The following is a 24,028-nucleotide window of genomic DNA, read 5'->3' on the forward strand; positions in this document are numbered from 1 at the left end:
GATGTAATACTTTAAAGAAAAATTGCTGTTAAATCAATCAAGCGTCACTGGAGTTAGTGTCACTGAACAAGAAGAATTTGTCACAGTAATTACTGGCCTTCCCTATTTTAAAATTATAGAAGCTTTATTTTTTAATATTTAATGGCACATCAAGCCTAATCAATTATTCAGAATAATTTGTTCATTTCCTTCTAAATTACAGAAGATTTAAAAACAAAGATACAGGTTGAACCTCCCTGGTCTGGCACCCTCAGGACCTGACTGGTCCCAAAAGAGGGAGTTTGCCAGACCAGGGGAGATCAATTCTGGTCTCTCTGCTGATGGACTGCGGGATCTCCTTGGGTTTGTCAGCAGACACTGCTGGGCTCTGCTGCTGGCTCCGGGCTGCTGGCCTGGCTTTGCTGCTGGCCCTGGGCCACCAAGCTCCTTTCCCCTGAGCTGCTAGCCTGGGTCTGCTATTGGCCCTAGCTGCCAGGCTCTGCACCCCTAACCCGGGTCTGCTGCCAGTCCAGTTCTCCTCCTGGCTGCCAGCCAGGCTTCCTGCCACCAGCCCCTGGGCTTCTTGCCCCCAGGCCACAGAGTTCCAGTCTTAGCCACTGGACTCCCAACCACTGGGGCTCTCTGGTCCAAAGACTCTCTAGATTAGCAGCATCCATGGCCCTGCCAATGCTGGACCACAGAGTCCTGGACAGAGTTGTTCGACCTGTACTTGATAACTTAAGAACATAAGAACGGCCATACTGGGTCAGACCAAAGGTCCATCTAGCCCAGTATCCTGTCTTCAGATTGTGGCCAATGCTAGGTGCCCCCAGAATGAACAGAACATATAATCATTAAGTGATCCCACTCCTGTCACCCATTTGTAGCTTCTGACAAGCAGAGGCTTGGGACACCATTCCTGCCCATCCTGGCTAATAGCCATTGATGGACGTATCCTCCATGAATTTATCTAATTCTTTTTTGAACTCTGTTAAGCCCTGCAGTGTAGATGCACTCTAACTTGAAAGAAGCTACGCAAATTGAGCTCCGTCAATTGCGTAGCTTATTTTGAAATAGGGAGCCGTCCACGCAGCACTTATTTCGAAATAGAGCTCTCTTCCTCCGACTTCCCTTATTCCTCATACAATGAGGGTAACAGGAGTCGGAGTAAGAAGTCCTCCAGCTTGACAGTATTTTGACACTATTTCTAAATAACTACCTGCTGTGTAGATGCACTAGTTATTTCGAAATAGTGTTGTAGTGTAGATGTGCCCTTAAAGTCCTGGCCTTTACAACATCCTCTGGCACAGAGTTCCACAAGTTGACTCCAATAGCTGAATAGCTATGAAAGGTTAAACTAGAGCTAAACTGTGATCAAGAAACCGGTTGTGCAAGTTGAAGCTCTATAGACTGTCATCCTTTGGATCTGACTGGTGCTGAATCTGAGAATTTGCCAAATCAAAGAGAGTCAATTCAGTGTGAGGATTATCTCTTGTTATTTTTATTTCGCCAAGGCAAATAAATGGAACAGCCTGAATTCCACTTCCAAAGTGATGAGACAGTAATTGCTAACTCAAATTACAATATTTGGCATTGTTGATATAGATATATCTGCTCCTCTTTGCTGCCTTTCACCGATCTTCCAACTTGTCTCATGTAGTTTGTTTGTTCTTGATACGATACAAGAAAAACTCATTAGAGAGACATGATCTCTTGCTCAGAAAAGTGTCTTTGCTCCAGTCCTATTAAATGTGTTGTCAACTGAAGTCATTTTTTTTCTCTGACCTCCTCCTCTTCATCTTCATCACCATCATTGGCTTCTTTGTTATCTTTCCCTGCTGTACTAGTTGCATAATTTCTTCATTGGTCATTAGATTAGCAATTGGTGTATCATTGTTGACTTCCATCTGGTCTAGTAAATTTTCCCTCTCCCAAATCCTTGGCCAGCTCAAGCACTACAGGGTGGGTCATACATGGTGGGATATACTCCATTAACTTGCTAACAATTTTTTGGTTTTCAGACACTTCATATCCAATGAAGTTGGACGTGCCATTGATTTCAGGGCCATGCCCAAACATTAGAGCTGGCCACATCTGATGCCATCCATTCTTCAGATTAGATGGAGATATTCTTTCCCAGGTTCTAGCTAGCGTTCAGATTATATCCTTGAGGTTAAATTCTTTCCTAAATGGTGTCAAACTCTTCCAATCATTAAAGCGGTACTAGCATTTGGCCCATAAACTCAGACCTGTACGTACACTTTAGGGATTGTAAGATGCGCTGATCACAAATCTGAATCAATGTGATACAGTTTGGATGTAAATACAGTCCCCTTACATTATCTTTAACAAGCAGCTCTGCTTTAGGGCTTTAGCAGTTGTCAAAAATAAGCACAATTTTGTGTTTCGGATCCAAAGTGCTGTGGGCTTTTGGCTCCAGTACATACATTTCTCAAGCCACTCGAGACATAGATTAGTCGTTATCCATTCCTTTTTGTTGTCATGGTATATCACTGGGAATATTCACCCCTTTGAATGCCTTTGAGTTCACACTTTTCCCAGTAACTCTGTTTGCATTTGTTAAGGATTTTAGTGCAAACCCGTAGAAACAATTAACTGATAAGCCTAGGCTTATTGGTTAATTCAAATGACTACACACCTCCTGCCCTTGCTGCCTCTGTATCAGAAGCAGTAAGGGGTGGAGGGACGGCGGGAGCTGGTGCCCCTGGGGAGCTGGCTTTTAAGCTGGTTCTCCATGCGTGCTAGTTCCCACAGAGCCGCTTGCCCCTCCCCTCCTACGCCCTTGCTGGCTTCCACAGAGGCAGCAACGTGGTGGGAAGGCGGAAGCCAGGGCTGGAAGGAGTCAGCTTAAAAGCTGGCTCCCCTCCAGCACTGGATCCCTTAGAGCTGCCTCCTCCCCCTTCCCCTCTCCACTCCCACACTGCTGCTTCTGATAGGGAGGCGACTGTGCAGAGGGTGAGGGGGCAGGCAGGAGCCAGTACATGAAGGAAACTGCCTTTCAAGCTGGCTCCCTGTGTATATCGGCTCATGTGTAAAGTCCCTCGCCCCCCCCACACACCCCGAAGCAGCTGAGGCGGGGGCAGGGCAGGTGGGAGCCACCTCTGTATCAGGCAGCAGCACTGGGGGTGGGGAAAGAAGGCAGGATGCGGGAGCAGACTCTTTTTTCAAAAAAAGTCACCTGTGTCTAGGCTGTCGCCACATTCTTTTGAAATTAAATCGAAAACGCGTTTTTTCCAACAGCGGTAAACCTCATTTTACAAGGAAGGAATGCCTTTTTTTGAAAGAGCTCTTACAAAAAAAGGCCTTCTTGACGGCAAACAGGTCTTTTTCGAAAGAGAGCATCCAGATTGCCAGGGTGCTCTCTTTCAAAAAAGCGGATTGCTTTTTCGAAAAAGTTACGGCTGTCTAGATGATCTCTTTCGAAAGAAGCTGTCATGGCTCCTTCCCCATTCTGGCATGATAAATGCAGAAGTGGGGGCCAGCAGGTTTACCCCAAAGCCTTATCTACCAGGCTTTGGTATAAAACTTCCCCCAAAATCTTAAAAACCTATATTTTGGGAATAAAACTTCCTCTGCCACCACCCAAATATTAATAACGAGATTAGGGGAAAGATCATTTGGGAAATCTCACCCCTATTATAAAAATCAGGACACACAAGTAACCAATGCCAGGTGTGAGGGGGTTCGCACTCACCACCGTATCCCCCTGCCATCTGTCCTCACGAATTGGCTCCCTTGGCAGGTAGGGTGCCTTCTCTGGGGTGGTGTCTCCCCTCTTTACTCCCAGCTGCGGCGTCCTCTTCGCCACACTGCCCTCTGGCAGTGCCCAAGTCTGTCTCTGAGCCCCCCTTCCGGGGGTTGATGTTCCTCCAGCGGGCCTTCCTTCAAGCCCTGCAGTCTGAGGATTTGCAGGCCAGAGCTCCCCTAGCCCTGCCTGGCCTCCCCAGCCCTGCCCTAGCTCCAGGGAGCCTCCTCCTCCCTCAGCAGCCAGGTTCTCACTGCTTCCCTTCACAGCAGCAGCCCATCCTCTATTATAGCGCCCAGCTAGGCCCTAATGGGCTAGTACAGCCTCAGCTGGGCTAAATTCCCCGGCCCTGGTTCAGGCCGGGGTCTGCCCTTAAAGGGCCAGTGCAGGGCGAGCGCCCTGTCACACACCCTCCCCCTTAAGTATCTCTCCCGGGGTGGGGGGAAGGGGAGGGAAGTACCCCAACGCCCCAATGTACGCCTTAGCTGGGCCCGTAGGGTGTCTCTCTCTTCCCGCAGACTCTCCACTCTCAGGAGCAGCCTACTCCCCTCTTCTAGGGTCTGGACTCCCACTGTGGTCCTCTCGACCACAGCTGGAGTCTGGGTTCCCACCGAGGCCCTGCCTATTCCGAGGCGGATCCCCCATTTTGCGCTAGGCCTTCGGGCCTCAGCCTTCCCCTTCCTAAAGGCTCTTATCTCCCCCACTCCCTCCTGGGGAGTCGCCTTACGCTGGCTCTCTTTCTGGGCCATCCGCCCCCCTCCCTGGGGGCAGTGCCTTTTTATGTGGCCTGCTGCGTGGCAATAGAAGCACTGTTTGTGCCTCCCCTGGGTCCTGGCCCTCCGCCAGGCCCTTTGTGGCTTAGCCCCTCCTCTCGGGCTAGCCGGTGCCCTGTAGGTCTCCCTGGCGCACTCCCTCTTTAGGTGCCCAGGTTCCCCACAGGCCCAACACCTTCGTAACCCCCCTGTTGCCTTCACAGGGGGGACTCTCCCACCGTCCATCCTATCTGGGTGGGACCTCCTTTCCCTGACCCAGTAGCAGCACTCCCTCCTCCTGTGGCCCCGATGTCCGCAGGAGGAACATGTTGGAAGTTCAGGCCCGGGCTCCCAGCCCTTGGCGCCTGTGTGTCCCTGGAGTCGGGGTGCCCACCCTTGCAGCGGCCTGACCAGCCTCTTCTGCTGCTCGGCAGGCTGGGCCACCCACGGCCTCCAATAAATGTCCATCTCGTTCTGTAATGTCCCGGGTCCAAACCAGCCCCCTTGGTCGCAGGGCAGCAGGCCCAATGGCCCGAGTTCACCAAAGTAGCCCCCTTGTATCAGGGGGGGACCGCACGCACCCACATTCTCCACCATCTGTGAAGGGGTTCACTCACCACCGTATCCCCCTGCCGTCTGTCCTCACGAATTGGCTCTCTTGGCAGGTAGGGTGCCTTCTCTGGGGTGGTGTCTCCCCTCTTTACTCCCGGCTGCGGCGTCCTCTTCGCCACACTGCCCTCCGGCAGTGCCCAAGTCTGTCTCTGAGCCCCCCTTCCGGGGGTTGATGTTCCTCCAGCGGGCCTTCCTTCAAGCCCTGCAGTCTGAGGATTTGCAGGCCAGAGCTCCCCTAGCCCTGCCTGGCCTCCCCAGCCCTGCCCTAGCTCCAGGGAGCCTCCTCCTCCCTCAGCAGCCAGGTTCTCACTGCTTCCCTTCACAGCAGCAGCCCATCCTCTATTATAGCGCCCAGCTAGGCCCTAATGGGCTAGTACAGCCTCAGCCGGGCTAAATTCCCCGGCCCTGGTTCAGGCCGGGGTCTGCCCTTAAAGGGCCAGTGCATGGCGAGCGCCCTGTCACACCAGGTTAATAAAAAGAATAGAGAAACTTTTATTATTACAACAATATTCCTGTTGCAAGCATAAGGATCAGATGGAAAGGTAACAAAATATACTCATGGAGGAATTACACCATGGGCTAGAATTTAGTTAAAAAGAAAAGCCAAATATCTTTTAAGCAGTGCCAGATATCAGATCCCATACCTAACCCTTAAAACAATAAAGCCTAACAAAACTACCTAAACTTTACCCTACTTACAGAAAGTGAAGAATTGTTTCTTGGAGAGAGAGAGAGAGAGAGACTTGCTTGTCCCTCCCTGTAGCTGCAGAGGACTCACTCAGAGAGACAAAGGAAGGCAAAAACCCAAATTCCTTTCTCCCAGTTTGAAAGTCCTACCTACATTCCTATTGGCCACTCCACCTGGCTAGGTGTAGTTAACCCCTTAATCCCCAGGCTGCTGGCTAACCCTCATAATCATGACAGCTTTTGAAAAAGCTTCTTCCAAAAGAAGCGTGTAGTCTAGACGTACCCTAAATGTGTTTCTGAAAATCAGTGCATAATGACCGTTCTAGTATCAGTTGTGCTAACAGGTGTTAATATAATTTAAATGTTAAGTGCTCCCTAAAATAGTATTTGATGGCTATTTTCTTCTCTTCATAACATTTTTTATAACTGTTCAACCCCCCCCAGTGGAATTGAACTTCACTAAACATGATTGACACTGCAGTGCATCTGTCATTTAGCTTTCAAAGACACACCTATGCATCAAGCAGGATGAGACAGCTCATATAATAAACAGGTCTATATTTAAAATAATTACAGTATCTCAGAATGGATGATCCTTAAGATGTAATTTACAAGGAGCTATTATAAACTTACTTAGTAGCTGCTTGTGTTAAATCTCGAAAAACTGCTTCTAATTTTCACAAATACTGCTTCCTTTCTACTCCTGAAAAAGGAGACGGTGTGGGATTTGGTTGTATATATTAATGTTCTTAGGTAGTGCCAAACGCCCTGTGGGGGAGAAACTTTTCCCCTGGTCATTAGGCTAGGGAAAAATCATAATATTTAGAAGCCTGTCAGAAAGCCAGGATGAGAGACATTACTCAGATACGCCTGAGTATTCTGCACTAAAAAATGAAAAATTCAGTGCACAAGATTTTAAAATTCTGCAAAATCTTGTCATCAAATAAATGTGGAGATTCCAGCATGGCAATGGAGAGCACTGGCCACTGAATGCATGGAGGTGGATGATCACCCTGCGGTTGTTCATCTAGGAGATGGACTTGCAGTGATATTCTACCTTACCCTGACACTATGCAAGGGTTGGGCCTGTCCCATAAATATCCTGGGGCCCTGCCCCTCCATGCCAGGTGTAGGAGGTGGGGCCATGGGGCTGGCAGGTGGTTGCTGCTGCTGGGAGTTTGGGCTGTGGGGCTGGCGGGGGGAACAGCAGGGGTTGGAGAAGGAGACAGAGGTGCTAGCTGTGTAACAGGGCAGAAGATGGGGCAGGAGCTAATTCATCTGCACGGTAAGTGGGGCTTTCTTCCATAACAATTTAAAATATATACAAACACACTAGGGCCAGTGCCCTATGCTCGCCAGCCCCCCTTTCTGAGGATAGGCAGCCCTGGCTCTCCACTGCCACCAGGGAAGGCAAGTTCGAGGTGTAGCAGCCCTGGCCTGCCCTGACTTTCCTGTGACTGGCCCCTAGAGGAGGGGGGGAAGATTGGGCCAGACTGAAGCTGGCCCAGCTCTCTCCCCTCCAGCCGCTGGGGAGCTGGACTGGGCCGAGGCTGCAGCTGGACTGGCCCACTGCCTCTGGCAGGCATGGTGGGAGAAAGGAGCACAACACCTAGCCCTCTCCCTCTGTCAGGGAGAGGTGAGCTGAGGGAGGGAAGGGGGCGCAACGCCTGGCCTTCTTCCTGTGGCTGTGAGGGGAGAGGCCACATGGCTCCAGTCCCCTGCCATTGAGGGGCAAGGCTGCAGGGCTCCCATGTGCCCCCTCGCCCTGAACTACTGGCAACGCCACACGTGTCTTGCATGGTCCCCACCCAAGCCCCCACAAGGTTCTGTGGCTCCTGCATGCTCCCAACCCCTGCAAGGTTGTGTGGCTCCTGTGCCCTCCCCACCTGAATCCCCCTGGTTCTCACGTGTGCCTCTCCTACCCGCCCCGGACAGCGAAGAAGCTGTGCAGTTCAATTTAAATTCTGGCAGCCACCCTCCAGGAGGGATGCTCAGAGGCAGGTGGTGCGTGGGGAGGAGTTAACTGCTAGTCCATGCAGTGCAGAGCTGATAGGGGATTGTGTGGGGGGAATGAGGGGAACAAAGTAGGGCAGCTGTGCGGCCTCTCCGGGGAGGATAGAAGCCGCTTGCCCTTGGAGCCATGCCACCCCAGACCTTGCTGGGGCAGGTCAGAGAATGAGGAAGGCTGTATAACTCATGGCTCCCATGGAGCATGGGGAAGCGGGAGGCCTTGTGGCTGAGGTCGTAGGGAGGGGTTGCGGGATGCTGGGTGCCATGGTGGTACACATCCAAACAAGCGCATATGACATCACTATTGACGCACAAGACAAAACTCATTCCGCTCATGGAAGGAAAATCTTGGAGCACTGTGACACAGTCTTATTTCTACCTTATCTCCTGTATCAGGGTGTGGGCCAGATCTACAGCCCAAAGCTGGCAAAACTCCACCTGAAGGGTATGGCTACTCCATGGTCCTGAGACAGTGAAATGACCAGTTCCGAGGAGAAAAGGGGCTTTCTTTTAGACAGTGAAACAGTAGCAACTCCTTTTCCTCTAGCAACGATATTAGTTTACATACTGGAACTCAAGAAATCAGATCTCTCCATGAGCTGAGTCAGAGTACGCCTTGTGGTAATAATGGCATTCCTCCACAAAGCGGGTGAGTTCTTGGTATTCATCCACCCTACCACCAATCATTTCCTAAAGGGTCTGTGCAATCTTTGCCCTGAAATATGAGTCCCCACTCCATCTTGGGACCTCAGTCTGCTATTATGATGCCTTATGGAGTCTCCTTTTGAACCACTAGCGATGTGCTCCCTTCTTTACCTCTCCAGGCCTTCCTTGTCTCTTATCACATCTTCTCAGAGTTAAAGAACTGGGACCTTCATGGCACATTTCTCACAATATTTTTCACAAACAAATTTATCCTGTCACCACACCTGAAGTTCCTACCTAAAATAGTGTAGTCATTCTATTTGAATCAACCCATCCATCTACCAGCATTCTTCACGAAACCTCATGGAAACAAGTAGGAAGTGATGCTTCATACCCTGGATGTCCAAAGGACGCTAGCTTTTTACATTGAAAGGATATAGTCTTTGAGAAAATCATCAACATTATTTCTTTTCATCATGGAACAATAAAGGAGACACCACATCCAAAGGCTGCCAAAATGATGCTCCAGCTGCATTGACTTTTATCACCACTATCAACAGACCCACATAATGCACCAGAGCTTTTCTTGACATTCATAACCTTAACCGTGTGCCCATTTTGGACATCTGCAGGGCAACAACTTGGGCCTTTGCCATACATTCACACAGCACTATGTCACATAGCAGGACTTGATATGAGATGCTGTACAGACTTTCAATTTTATTATCCACCCAGACTGCAATGCCAGAGCTCCTTCCTTCCAGAAAGGGGCACTACTCTACAGTCACCTAAAATGGAGCACCCACATGGACACTCCTTGAAGAAGAGGTCGTTCACCCTGTGCAGTAACTGGTGTTCTTTGAGATGGCTGTCTCTGTTGGTGCTCTACTAGGCACCCTTCTCTCTGCTTTGGTATTTTTATTCTAGAAATTGTGATAGGGGAGGAACCAGGGGCAAGGAGTTGGTGACATCATGCTATGTAACTGCAACAGATGGCACAAAGCAGGGCCAGCACATATGCAACTCAGCCAGGCACTGCCACTAAAAAAAATCTGCTTGAAAACACACAGGTGCAGATTCACCTACATTAGAGCACCCACAGAGACACCCATCTCTCAAAGAATCTGTTATTGCACTAGGTAAATAACCTCTTCGTTGAGAGAGAGAGAGAGAGAGAGTGAGAGTGTGAGTGCGCGCAGACTGTTTAGTTGAAGAGGTGTAGCACAGACAGGGTGAGTGCATGCTTTTCCTCTCTTTTCCAATATACATTCCTTAACCTGGTTTAGAAGGATCATCTATAGTAGTGAGTAAGTTGTGCAGGGATCCTTGAGACCTGGGCTTCTGTGAGATTGCTAATAACATATTTAGCATGATAATAGTTATGATGATGTGGTTATTACTTTAGTAGAATTGGCACTAGATCCCCAAGCCATTAGTGATGGTAATAACTCAAGTACATTTGACCTGTGCCAGATTTAGGTGAGGGTTATCAAAGGATTCTCAGAACGAGATACCCAGCTCCATTGAATTTGAAAATCTCTGCCTCAGGTCACTGATTCAGATACGAGAATCTCCATGTACTGTTATAAATTACTGGAAAGATCCAATCCCTCCTTTGTCTATTTTATAGGTAGTTATAACAGCAGAAAATAATTACAGTATCGTCTGATGTCCTGCCTTCAGAGATGTCTTCTGAACTAAACAAAGTAGAAATAAATCACAGTAAACAGCTGCATAAAACATGTGCATCTGAGTGTTATTACTTTGTTTCCCCATCTTTGTAGTTTTTATCCTCCAGTTGATGAGCCCGCTATTGGTACAGAAAAATTGGATCTGTCTATGCGTCAAGAAAGAAATACGATCTTCGGAGGCAAAACCTTTCTGTTCCTAAGTGCTAAACAGGTAACTGGTCTCTGGGTTTCAACTATGTACAAGACAACAACATTGATTAAAGTATTTAAAAGATACTTTGAAACAAAACATATGAAATGTGTTTTGTTTGTTACACATTGTATGTTGATAGTGTATTTAAATCCTGATAATTCAGAATGTATATAATACGTAGTGAGACTCTTGTGTAGGCCTGCCACAGAAGTTGAAGTTTCTGTTGAATCTGATTTTGATTGAACAGATAGTCATATTAACTTATCAACAGAAACCGTACGCCTGAAAAAATGAGGAATAAAGGATCTTTGGAAAAAGGTTTTTTTTTTTTTCAAAATACCATGTCTAGACTGCGGTTTCACTTTCGAAATACCCTTTTTCGAAACAGCGATCAGACATGAATATGCAAATGAAGTGCGGGATATTTAAATCTACGCTTCATTTGCACTTTTGATCTAAATTTACATCCCTCTTTCGAAAGAGGAATGTAGTCTAGACATAACCATAGTGTTTAAGGCACTAGTCCGGCAAAGGGACTAGTGAAGATCCTTATCCCATGTGAATTTGTACAGAAATAACTGATTTCTGCACAGAAAAGACAAGGTTTCATTTAATCTCTTTACAGAATCAAGGCCCAGTTTGAGAGAAGGTCTAATGAGAGAAACACTAATGAACACATGATGGCATCTGGTGGGAATGCAGGAATCAGAAAAATTGCAGTTGTCTCTCTTGATGTTGTTTCCATTATGCCAAACATACTTAATGGAGATTTGAATAGTCATTTTCACTGTTAGTATTTGCTTGTGCATGTAAGCACATATACATAGAGCTAGCTGAAGCTCAGGGTTTACAATTTGTGAGAAATGTCAGAATTTGAACTTTGGTTTTGTGTTCTCACTAACAGAAGATCCAGAAGAAAATTCTCATTGGGAACACTGTCAAGTGGTGTTTTTGAAATACAATATTTTCCCTCAGACCTGGCAGCTGCTGAGTGAAATGAATGTTCTTGTCAGTTGTACTACTGCTTTTGGGAACTATTCACTAGCAGTGGTGAAACAGACATGAGTGTCCATTTCAGACGTCAGTTGCCAGATCTTACAGGGGGATAAAAAATTGGCAGCTGGTCTAGATCAGCTGACTTGGGCTTGTTCTGTGGGACAGAAAAACTGCTGTGTAAGGATGTTGGCAACCCAATCCTAAATGGCTGAACATCCATTTTTAGCCTCATGAGCCTGAGTCAGATGACCAGGCCCACTGCAGCTGTGCCGTAGATCTCTGCCAGCCCCTCTGCCTCTCGATTCTGAGCTGGCCCCAGCTCCCACCCACTGGGGCTCCCTTGTCTAATGCCATCCGTGGTTTGGCCAGAGAGGTTTAACTGTATTATTGCTTCAATAAAAAAAAAAATTATGGATCTGATTAAATTTAGTCTGTTCATTAACTTGCATTTTCTTTACTGATTTTTAGCATAAGAAACTGAGTCCAGCCATTATTCTTGGCGGGGGAGAAGCAAAACTGTTGACAGAAAGAAGAAAAGAAACTTCTTTACTGGTAGCTCCTGAAGCTTGTGTTGTTGATGCAGGATTAACAAACTCGCAGGTCGCAGTGTCAGACTCTGTGAGAAATTGGATTGATTCCATTATGACTACGCTACAAAGGTGAAACACGTTCTTTTACTTCAATAGACATTGTAGAATTTTAGCAGTAATTTCATTGCGTTCTTTGTGTACTGATTGAGGGGGGATTATTTATAGTAATTTAATGAAATATTGATTAAAACTTTTGGGGAAAGGAAGGATTGTTGTCTTGGAGAATTTTGTGTAAGAACATGCAGATGAATCATGATTGGACTTTATTCGATTAGTATCAGTTTATTTTTCCCTTGACCTACTGTTTACAATATCAAAAGGGAAGTCAAGGACATATTAGGTTCTATCGCTTTTTTTTAAAAAAAACCTAAGAATAAAAGGATTGTGAGAAATAGGAGAGAGAATCTATTGATTAAATAGATTCAAGTGCATTTTTCAATAGGGATGTTAAATGGTTAACCAGTAAGCATGAGGCTTATTGCTTTGCTTACCAATTAACTGGGCCTTGCTGGTAAATTCCGGCAAGGACCAGCTGCACCGGACCAGAGCAGCTCTGGCCATGGAGGGGCTGGTGGTACCCCACGGTCCTGGAGGGATTGTCAGAAGAACCTCTTAGCTGTGACAGCAGGCCCTAAGTTAAACTATTAACTAGTTAAGTGCTAACATTTAATCAGTTAACTTTTTTTAACATCTTTATTTCTCAATAGATGAATAGGAACTACCTTCCAAATAAACTCTTACTCTAAAATACAAATAAGGTCCCAGAAGCCAAGGCTGTGTCAATGTTTTTATAGAGGATAACTGGTAATAAAAATAAAACTTTAACTGAGACTAATAGCATAATAGTGTTTAGGCCCATAGATCCCCCATTTGGAAAAGAAAACCAGATAAACTCTCTTGTTTAATGGGAGGCTGTGTGCATGAAAAAGAGCTATCCAGATCTCAACTGAGATAAAGAAGAGAAAAGTGTACTGTCAACATTAAAGTTCTCACCTACTTTTAAGCCTGCTCTTGGTGCATGAAGCATTTTATTACCTTATTACCTTTTGAGAAGCATGTTTGGATAAAAGAACAGAGTATTTGAATATAAAAGTGTTGATCTTTGGTATTTCATTTTCTAAAACTTTTATTTTTAATAGCAAGAATCTCAGAACCATTCCGGAAGCAGAAATTGGATTAGCAGTTATTTTTATGTCTATGGAAAGATACTGCAATCCTCAAAACCAGCCTGGAACAAGTAATTTTTATAAACTTCGTTACTTTGGGAGGAGGGTAGTATTTATTATTCATATTACCATAGCATCTAGGAGTCCTAGCCAGGATTGATTATGGTAGTTTAAGCAAACGAATAAATAAATATGTAGTATACAAAAAGGTCAAGTAATAGCTAGTGGCCAAATATCTTTTCAGGCATAAATATGCTTCTTAAATAAATGTTCTTTTCTTTTTCTCATATAGTATTTTTGCTTTAATGTTTTTGTAATTCTTGCATCAAAGATGATCATATGTATAAATGTAAAGAAAAAAGCAGACTGACTGACTTAAAAGCAGATACATTGTGCAGAAAATATACAGAAACATTTTAAAATAATGTTTTGAAACCATATTTTAAATGGTACACAAGAATAATAGATATGTAAGCTGCTTATTCCGTGCTATCCTGCAGCCTTGCAGTGAGAACAACCATGCAGAGCAGATAAAAGATGAATAGTAGAACATAAAAAGAATAAGAAATAAATGGATTTATAATGCAGTTCCTTATTTTCACTTAACGTCATTACCCTTTGAAACAGGAAGTTCAGGCGGGAAAGTGGGGTGCACAAAACTGGCATAGCCTAATAGGATTTGTAGGTTGATGGTAATGTTTCTTTAAAAACAGCACCCATCTGTCTCTGGGCATATGTGCATAAATTATTTTAAAAACAATACAAAATAAATTGAATATCAAAAAACCCTATTGAGTTTTGTCCTACAGTCTGTTACATAGAGAGACATAGTCTTCATCCGTCAGGCAAATGCTTGAGTAAATGGACTTTGTTCCAGACCATGACAGTCATCAGACTCAAAACTAATGGAGGAAGCAAGTTCTAGAGTTCCCAGGTCATTAAACACTGCTTATCTTCAGTACCATGCACTGTAGGCAAGCATGTGTCAACTTGTTTTTCACAACAGTACAAAGCAAAACAATTGAAGTGTAACCGCGTGCTAAAGAGACCTGCACATGACTTTAGACAGCTCATTGTGCAATTGCAGCAAATCCTCATTCTACCTTCCCATTCTCCTCCGACCCTAAAAAAAGAGGTTCTAGAAGAGAAAAATACTGAAAATATAATACCATTATAAAAAATTGATGATATGCTCCCACCTTGAATACCATGTTGAATTCTGGTTAGCTCATCAGAAAAAAGCTAAAGCAGAAATGGAAAGGGGCAGCAAAAATGATTTACAGGCTTGGAAAACTGCTTATGTGAAGAGAGAGAGATTCATTCAGCAATGAAGTGATTAAGTGAGGACATAAGAGTGAAGTAACAAATCAGATTCACTATGTAAACCAGGTGTTCCTTATTATCATCTCACATAGATAATAAAAGGACATCTGGTTAAAACGAGATTCAAAAACTGTAAAACTGAATAAAGGAAATAATTTCCTAGTTTGCAGCACTTGTTGTCATTAAAAGCAAACAATTAGTAGGATTAAAAAATATATATATTTATATGGATAATTTACATTTGGATACAAGTGCATGAGGATTGTAAACCCTGCTTCATGACATAAGTCAGTCATTGACCAGCCAGGGGGTGGGGATTAAGAATAAACTACTTCTTTAGCCAGAATATTCTGTCATAGTACAGTAGCTGTTCTTGTACTTTAGATGTGAGTTAAATAGTAGTAATCCTGAGGTGCCCTGAATAACTTGAAAAAGTAACTGCCACATAATTTGTTTATATTTCTTGTTCTTTGAATGTTTTATAATCTGCACTGCTGAGTCTTGCGCTATACCATTGATACTTTAATATTAAAGTGTTTATTATACTGATAAAAATTCTGTGTGCCCAAATTCTAGTCCATCATTACTCAAAAAAAAAAAAAAAAAACTTTCATTGGCTTTCATTTCAGTGGGATTTTTGACCAAGAAAGACCAAAGCTTTGGTTCTTGAAGTTGCATGTTAACTATTAAATCTGTGTGGCTTTAGCTTTTTATTTAAAAAAAAAAAACAAAAAAACCTTACATTACACAAGCATCATCAGCAAAATTTTCACATGATCAATTAACAGAAATATTATTGTAATACTGACTTATACATGCACAGAGCCACAGGAAAAATACTAACTCTTTAAATTGTTCAATATATTCAACTTACAGCTAAACAGCTGGTTACTCTAGGATCAGCTATTCCGCATGCAACCCTTTCTCAGAGTTCAACTGTCGATGAGACCATAATGCCCGTTGCTACAAGTGATAGCAAGGCATACGTAGCTGACACAGAATCAGAAGAACTGACGGACACATGGTAAAGTACACATAAAAATAGTTTCCTAAGTTGATGTATATAAACAAGACTGTTCATCATGACACAGGAAATTTGAACTAATTATAGCTTTGCCATAATCCACGGGGCTCAGCATTTGATGTGGCACAACATAACTTGCAAAGGTAAAATGTGGTCTTTATCCACAGTGGTCCAATTTTCACTTTGAAGTGATAGGGTATATTAAGAGTACCAGCTAGGGCACTAGAGTGTCAGAATATTGAATATTGGTGATGCAGCAGATCTGATTGGATCTATTTTATCATGTTCAGAATTCGAAAGCAATTTCATGATTATATTATTTAGTTATAGCAGGTATTAGTATTAAACTTCCATATATGTTTATTGTTTACCACAGGTACAGCTGCATTACTGTGGTGCTCTGTTATGTGTATGTTGTCTTTGCAATAACTGCCTGTATGTTTACATAGTAATTTTTTTGCCCCCTTTATGTAGTATGGAGACAGGTGGAGAAGACAGAGACAACACTCCCAAAATGGATCGAAGAGACAAAATGTATTCACAGAATATAACCACTGTAAAGGAGACTCCCAGCACAAGTGGCATTGTAAACTCAGAGACCGCATTACACAGGGTGCATAGAATGTCCGGGATTGACCTAAAAAGTCAACCCCTCTCTCCCTCTAAAATTTTAGGAACTAATAGAATTAGAGAGAGAACTTCACAGCGAGAGTCTAACTCCATTACAAATTATTTCCAGGCAGCTCCAAAGAAAAGGTATGTTCACAGAAAAAAAAATGTTCTAGGTATTTTTTCATATTGTCAAATGATGCTATTTTTATTTTAGAAAGTAATTTGTTTTATATTGAAGGGAATGCATTTTATTCCCAAAGTAGAATTTACTACTGGTACCTCACTAAGAAAAACTTTTATTGCATAAAGTGAATTCCTCTATTCATTTTTTATTTTAAACTAGCCATTTCTGGGAAACTGTTTTCCCAAACAGAAAACTTTGTACTAAGATTGCTCAGATTCTGATCCCACTAGTACAATCTGAATAATGCAGGAAATCATCAGTTGTGGCATATAAATACAAATTGTCTTAAATCCCACTTGTATCATGCAATGCTCGTGCAGGTTGTTCATCTCTAACAAAGTTCCATGGATACCCAAAATGTACCAAGCACAGTGCACTTGAAACACAAATTTCTGGGCAACATTACAAAATCAAAATTAAGAAAATCATTACTTTTGATATTTGGGTTCATATTCAATCATTGTTCACTTAATGAGTTTATCATGTTGAAAAATTGTTTGTTTCTTTCTGGCTAAGGGAAAGGATTGAAGAGGGAGAAACATCTGCACCTAAACTGGCCAAGATGGAGGAAAAGTCATCTCATCTTTGCAGTCAGACCCAACCCACAACTTCCTTGATGTGGAAAAGTAAAGTGGAACAAACTCAAAAGGAACAATGTACTTTGGACCTGAAAGCAAACCTTTTGCCTAAAGACACAGGCCTAAAGTTTGCAATGGAAAGTAGCAAATCAGAAAAAGATAAAACTGTTACTAAAAATGTTTCTAGTGAAAAGCCTGCATCAAAGAAAAGAAAAGTGTTAGGTGATTTAGTTGAGGATGCAGCTACACTAGAACTTGTGTTTGGGAGCGAAGAACTGGATTGGGAAGCTGAAATGGGTGATCATGATGAGGTGCATGGAGCCAATATGCAGAAAAAAAGACGTTTGGAAGCCAAAGAGGAAAGGATTGAAGAAGAAGCCAATAGAATATCTGTAAGTAATGTTCTTTATTAATCACTTGTTATGCAAATTGCAGCTTGACTGGAGGAGCACTTGTAGCATCTTGCAAGATTACACTGTCAGCACAGAGTCTGATACAGCTTAAGATCAGATACCAGCTTTGAGCAGTTTGCATGCATTATATTAGCTCTCATGCTGTTACAATCCCCAAACTATACCTATTGCTTTTTATATGTAAACTTTTGATGAATGTGTTTATATTTAAACTTCCCTGCTCTGCAGGAGTCACTATCCTGTATCATTTTCAGAGTACATTTCCCCAGATGGAGGCACTTTGTAACTTTATACCAGTGTCAGTTATTTACCCTTCATATTTTCTTTTCGAAGCTGTCTGTTTGCTCTTGCTAACAGAATACAACCTTTGTAAGAGGGACAACCAAGTCTTTTCTGTCCTGAGGAGAACATTCTTTGGGTAGTGTGTGCAGTTATTATTGTTAATTGTTACACTCCTGAGTTCTCAGGAGAAACTGTGTCAAGCTCCTATAGAGACAGAATGTCTGTACCTGTGTATTGTGTGTCAGCAAGATGGTATGTTGTCAGATCTATGGAAGTAACAGTGTAGTCGACTAAACAATTAACCAATAAGTGGGACCAGTATCAACCCTCGCGCTGGCTCTTAGTGCTTATAGTGTAGAGCCACAGTGAGGGTCCCGGCACGAGCAATGACTGAGCCACCCTGGCTCTTAGTGCCAGGACCGGGCATCAGCTCCCATTGTGGCTCTGCAGTACATGTGCTTCTAGTGCAGAGCTGCATCAGAGGTAGTTGCCAGACCAGCAGGAGCTGGGATTGAGTGGTTGAAGAACTACCCCTTATTGATTATTTGTGTAGTTGTCAAAATTTTTGTTAACTACATGATTAACAAATTATTAGCTTCTTAACATCCCTATCAGATGATTATGTATTCTTAGCATGCTCACCTAGTAGCTCTCAAATAGGTAAAGCCCATATGTGAAACAGAGTCATGTAAGCTGCATAGACAGAAGTCTGATCTGCTATGGGGTTAATTTCTTTAATATTTTTCATGAGTTATAAATATATAGCAGTATAAATATTTTAGCAAACCTTACAGGTTTTAGAGTTAAATGAGTATCTGAAACTGTTTGGTTGAATGTGAACAACTCCTGTGACTTTTTTTTTTTCCCCCTTTGGAAATATGCCTCTGTCACAGATGTTTTTTCTTAAGTAAAGTGCTGTCCTATTTTTTTACCCCCAAATATGCTCTTTCTGTGTTGACTCCATATCAGTGTTTGTTGGGATGCCACAGTAAATCTGCAATCTGAATATTTTTTTTAAAAAAGTTTTTTCTTTGTGTGATTGCTCATGTTCTTTCCAGTAGTTGTGTGCACGCACTATGTGCATGATCGTCTGAGTTTCTTCCCCTGAGCGGTTCTTGTTGGGTTGGCTTTGGAACTCCCTAGCATAATGCCTTCAAGGCATGGTATAAGATTGCTGACACCACCCCCTCACATCCTCTCAGTTCCTTCTTACCGCCAGTGAGAGATGTTGGAGCTGCCTAGCCTCTTGCATTGCATGTGCTTCAATATCTATTGTTAGTTGTTAAGGTAGTTTAATTTTAGTTAGAGTTTTGAGGGGTTTCCCTGCACTTTATGGTTTCCGTCACTGGAGCATTCTGAAGTCTTAGTGGTTTATGGCATGAGAGGATTGTGGGAAGCCTATGCTCAAGGGCACTCCATTTTCTTCCTGCCTTAAGTGCCTTGGAGAGGGCCATCAAACAGATAAGTGCCCTATTTGCAGGAGCTTTAGGCCTTGCACTGAAAAAGAAAGAAGTCATTGCCTGAATCTCCTACTTGTGGAGGCAGCTCTCTGGTCTGAGTCCACGCCAGAGACAACGCCTGCTCCAGCAGTGAGCAATGCACCAGCCTCAATGCAGGACCCCTCGTTGCCGCACAAGGAGGCGCTGAAGGACCTTCGGCACCACTCATCACTACAGGCAAGTTCGAGCTTGTGGCACCATTCTCCTTCCACAGTGCCACATAAGAAGAGGAGAATGGATAAAGTCAGGTCTTCGAGGAAGCTTCCTATAAGACAGGCACCTGAAAGCCTTAGCACCATCGACTCTGGCCCCACTACAGGGCTTGTCGAGTCCAGTGTGCCTTGTCTTCCCTGCTCAGGAGATCTTGGAGGAGGAATTGGATTCTCTCTCCACACCTGATACCTTTTGAGACCACCAAGGACATGATTACCATGATGACACAGTCCTCATCTTAGCAGGACTTGGCTTCAGTGCCAGTGCTGGACCCAGTGCCAACACAACCTTCGATGGGGACCCCAGCTCCAGCACAGTGGCTGATACCGTCTCAGGTGGCTCTGCCTCGGTGCTGTTGGCATCACAACCTGGACAGCACCAGAAAAGCCCCTGATGATATATCACCAATTTATATCACCATAGTCCCGTTCCCTGGCACAGTCGGCCCTGGCACTGTCATGGTCGGGTTCTGACCTCTAATCAGACTCTGGGGAGGACTCTTTAATGTTGAGACAGAGCAGGCACCATTCCCACTCTCGCCACTGTGCCCAGCACTGCGGCCCTCGGGACGCACTAGTACCAGTGCTGCCTTGGCAACATCAGTGGCAACTGCCAGTTCAGTGCATCTTTTGGACCTCGTGGACCTACCACCAAGCGCAAGGCCCTCATTGTACCATCATGTTAGTACTGTGAGGCTTCTCCCCCACACTCCCTCATCAGCCCTTTCCAGATGTCATTCTCAAGATGATGGGGAGCACGTATCTGTTTCTGCAGTGCCAAGTCTGGCACCAAGGTCCCCTTCAGCGCTGTAAGGTCCAGCTCAAAGGTTCCCCCCTTGGTGCGTGCAGCACCTGCACAAACTTTTCCTTCAGCACCTTCACTGGCACTGGAGATCTCAGAAAGCCAGGTGGCCCCAGAATCTCCGTCTGGGGAATGGGAGGCCCAGGAAGTCCCTGCCTTACAGGCTGCCTCATCCTCATCCTTGGATGAGGCTGTGGCTGGTACCTCAGACACTATGCTACCCACTTTGGATATCAGCGGCCACCGGGACCTCTTGAGACAGGTGGCTGAGAACCTTGGCTTGCAAGTGGAGAAAATTATCGAGGATGCAGACTAGGGATATGGAGCAGGGGCTGAGCTAGCGACTGCACAGCATCTTCTCTGGGCTTTACAACGCAGAACTGCATGTAGAGAGGTTTTGCTATGAATCCGCATGAGCCAAACTGAGCACCGCAACTGCTTACTATCGTCGACTAATCGAATAGTTGACAAAAAATCTATCGACTATTCGATTAGGGAAGTAATCACATCCCTAATGCAGACTCTATGGTGGATATCTTTGCCCCAGAGGGTCCTTCCAGAGTTGCCCCTCCCGTTCATTAAAAATTATAGAAACTAACACTCTGAGGAATTGTGGCAAACCCCGGCATCCAAATCCCCTACAGCTAAGGGAGCTGAACATTGTTACTTTGTTCCCCATCAGTGGGGATCACCTAGTCACACACCTGTAGCTGAGATCTCTTGTAGTGGCTGCTGTAAACCATAAGGAATGCCAGGGACAACCCAGGCCCAAATCAAAGGACGCAAACAAACTAGACCTTTTTGTGTTTAAGATGTATTTTACGGGGGCCTTATAACTGCGGGTGGCTAATCAGCAAACTCTGTTGAGCCACTACTCGTTTAACTTTTAGAAGTGGAGGGCTCTTGCCAAATTACAAGCGCTCCTTCCTGTTGACACTTGCCAGGAGTTCATCGTCGGGCAAGCTTTTCACGAGAACTTCCCTTCAAGTGGCCATCGACTCAGCCACCCCTATAATGGTTATTGGTATCACTACGAGGAGGAGCATGTGACTACAAATCTTGGGCATTCCTGCAGAAGTCCAGATAACCTTGCAAGACCTCTTCTTTGACTGTTCTGGGCTCTTTGTGGAGAATATGGAGTCTTGCCTGCACAGCCTGAAAGATTCTATGGTGACCTTCAAATTTCTGGAGTCCCCTGCACCCCAGAGACGGACTCTGCTGCTCCTATTCTGGTCAGCCCAGGCAGGACTCATCCAGGTGCAGAGGCCGGAATCACTGGTGGCACTAGCCTCACCCCAACTCAGACCAGGGTCAAGGTCATGGAGGCCCTAAGTCACCTTCAGGCTCAATACACAACTTTTGAGGATGTGCCCAAGAGTGGAGCACTAGTTCTTGTGCCAGATCCTTTTCTGTTTTGACAACCACTTGTCCTATTTCTACTGCACCTCAGACTGATGGGTCCTGAATAGGGATGTGATAGTGTATTCCACACACACATACACTTCTGCCCTGCAGCCAGACCTCCCTATATCTGGGCTCTGTGGTCCGGGATCATCCATGGGCCTACAAGATCTCTAGTTAAGGGAGGTACAGTCTGTACTGATATTTCGATCACATGGCAAAGGCAAAAGTTTAGACAAGGCTTTAGTTTTCTGGTGTGAAAGAAAATGTATAGTATTGAGCCAAAAATGACAAGGTGCTTTAGATAAAAAGCAAAATTTTGATCTACTCTGATTCTTTGGGTCACTTCTTAAGTGAACAATTTAGGAAACATTGAGTTAATACTAGCACTTTCCCCACCTGATTTTCTTCATAGCAAACATCATGTACGACATCAACACACTGTCATAGGAGAATAGAAAAGCCTTAGAGGAAGTTATTAGCTATTGAGCAAAATTGTGAGACGTCATAATCTACAGACAGTAAGGAGACTAACCTTGATCCTAAGATTGCTCCCAAATTGATAATTACATTTAGTTATTTCCTGAACTCTGGGATGTAATTTAAAATAGGAAAATAAGTTTCATTCACCTGAAAATTTCCAGCAATTTTCATAATAGTTACTTGCAAGGATTTTAGGAATTATGAACTCTTAAGGAAAAACATTTTAGTTTTTAGTATCAGAAAATAATCTCAACAAAATAGGGGCAGTGGTTTTATTAAACAATGCATTATTAAAGTATATACCCAAGGTGTGGGGTGTTTTGGGGGTTATTTTGTTTGTTTTTTGTGTTTTGCAAATATGCAATCATAATTTACCTTTACAATGATTGTTCTTTTAAATTGTTTGGTCAAACAGCAAGAAAATGAACTTGGAGCTGTTCCAACTTCAAAGAAGCAAATTGAGGTCAAGCAAGAATCATCCGTTTTGGTAAGAAACTATTCAGTTGTTAGCATTAGTTAATACTGAGAAATATGAAGGAAATGTATCCCAGTTATTTGCTTTTAAAATTAAATTCATATACATGCAGTGGACATTAGGGATATAAAATTTCAGTTAACCAGTTAAATTTTAGTTTGATCTAACATTTAACCAGTTAACCAACTACCCGGGATCCGAGGTAGGCGGCGTCTGCAGCCCAGCTGAAGCAGCTCTCAGCCCTGAACTGGCTCCCAGTTCCTGCCAGAGCAGCCCCTGCCTATTGGGTGCCTGGGCTCCCTGCAGACCCTGCAGACACAGGCTCTGTCCAAGAGAAGCCTCTGTCCAAGCATCCCATGGCAGGCAGAGAGTCGATCCAGCCCCCAACCAGTTCCTGGTTAACCAGAACCAGTAAGCATTACCCATTCTGTTTAGGATGATGTTTGCCAGTTAACTGGGTAACCAGTTAAACTTTCACATCCCGAGTGGATATTTCCACTGGAATAACCCATTACCTAGAGAGGTGGTAGAACCTAAGTCCCCACTTAACAAAGCCTTGACTGGGATGATTTAGTTGGGATTGGACCTGCTTTTTTAACAGGGGGTTGGACTCAATTACTTCCTGTGTTCTCTTCCAATTCTATGATTCTATAGGAGGGTTTGATGCATGAACAGTTATCTTAACATAAATGTTGTTCAGATTTAGCTATATCAGTAGAGTCAAAAATATATAGACATGCTACCAACTTGTATGGATGCAGCTACATTGTTACAAAAGTGCTTATCCCTGTATAGATTTCTATTACCATAGGGGAAGGGAGAGAACGATATGAAGAGAAGTCATATTTATATTGGTGTAACTGTGTTCATAGTAGGACTCTCACTGGCATGAATTTATTACAGTAGAATAAATTACACCTTTAACCAAAACGTTATTATTAACTATATTTACAATGGTAGTCATATACCAAGAAAAGGGCTGCCTTATGCTAGGCATTGTACAAATAGCAGTAGAGTTCCTGTCCCAATGAGTTTACAATCTAAATAGACTAGACAAAAAAACGGTGGGGAAAGGAGTATAATGCACAAAATAAAAATGTGGCAGCAAATTTATATTAGTTTTATAATTTTAAGGGGTTGGAAGATCAACTCCTTGGGGTGGGGGAGGAGAGGAGTAAATGAAAGAAGAAGCAGACAGTGAAAGAAAGGGTGAAAGGGACAGGGTAGGGGAGAAGTTGAGAGCAGGTGTGGAGTGAAGATGGAGTGGGGAGGTTGAAGCAAAACGCCAATCAGCACAGAACAGAAAAAGCCCAATCAGAACTATAGAAAGTTCCCTGAATGTCCAAAGGTGTCCCTGATTTGGCATCTTCTACAAATGCTCCTATGGGCTACAGTCTCTGGGAAGATCTATGCTGCTGCTGGAGATGTAATTTCCAGCTCAGGTAGATATTAGAGATGTTAAATATTGGATAATTGAATAGTCGAGTAACGTCATCAATTCTTATTGGTTACTCAACTATTCTATAGGGCTGACAGCCAATGCAATCTGGCCCTACTCCTGAGGATCTCCCTGCCACTCCACACTGCTGCCTCTATATGAGAGGCAGCAGCGCAGAGTGCCAGTCAGGAGCTGGTCCACAAGGGGAGCCAGTT

General features: G+C 44.0%; 1 protein-coding gene across 2 annotated transcripts in view; it reads left to right on the forward strand.

Moving 5' to 3' along the window:
- NBN (nibrin) overlaps positions 1-24,028 on the forward strand; it is a 53,146-nt gene that overhangs the window by 18,697 nt on the left and 10,421 nt on the right. For both annotated transcript variants that reach the window (XM_075920420.2, XM_075920421.2), the window contains 7 exons: positions 10,236-10,353; positions 11,800-11,990; positions 13,061-13,158; positions 15,287-15,434; positions 15,909-16,190; positions 16,747-17,200; positions 22,316-22,387. In XM_075920420.2, the coding sequence (XP_075776535.2) occupies positions 10,236-10,353; positions 11,800-11,990; positions 13,061-13,158; positions 15,287-15,434; positions 15,909-16,190; positions 16,747-17,200; positions 22,316-22,387 (1,363 nt within the window). The remainder of the gene's footprint in view (positions 1-10,235; positions 10,354-11,799; positions 11,991-13,060; positions 13,159-15,286; positions 15,435-15,908; positions 16,191-16,746; positions 17,201-22,315; positions 22,388-24,028) is intronic.

The sequence above is a fragment of the Pelodiscus sinensis genome, chromosome 2 (assembly GCF_052426305.1).
Source record: "Pelodiscus sinensis isolate ZL-2025 chromosome 2, ASM5242630v1, whole genome shotgun sequence".
NCBI lineage: Eukaryota > Metazoa > Chordata > Testudines > Trionychidae > Pelodiscus > Pelodiscus sinensis.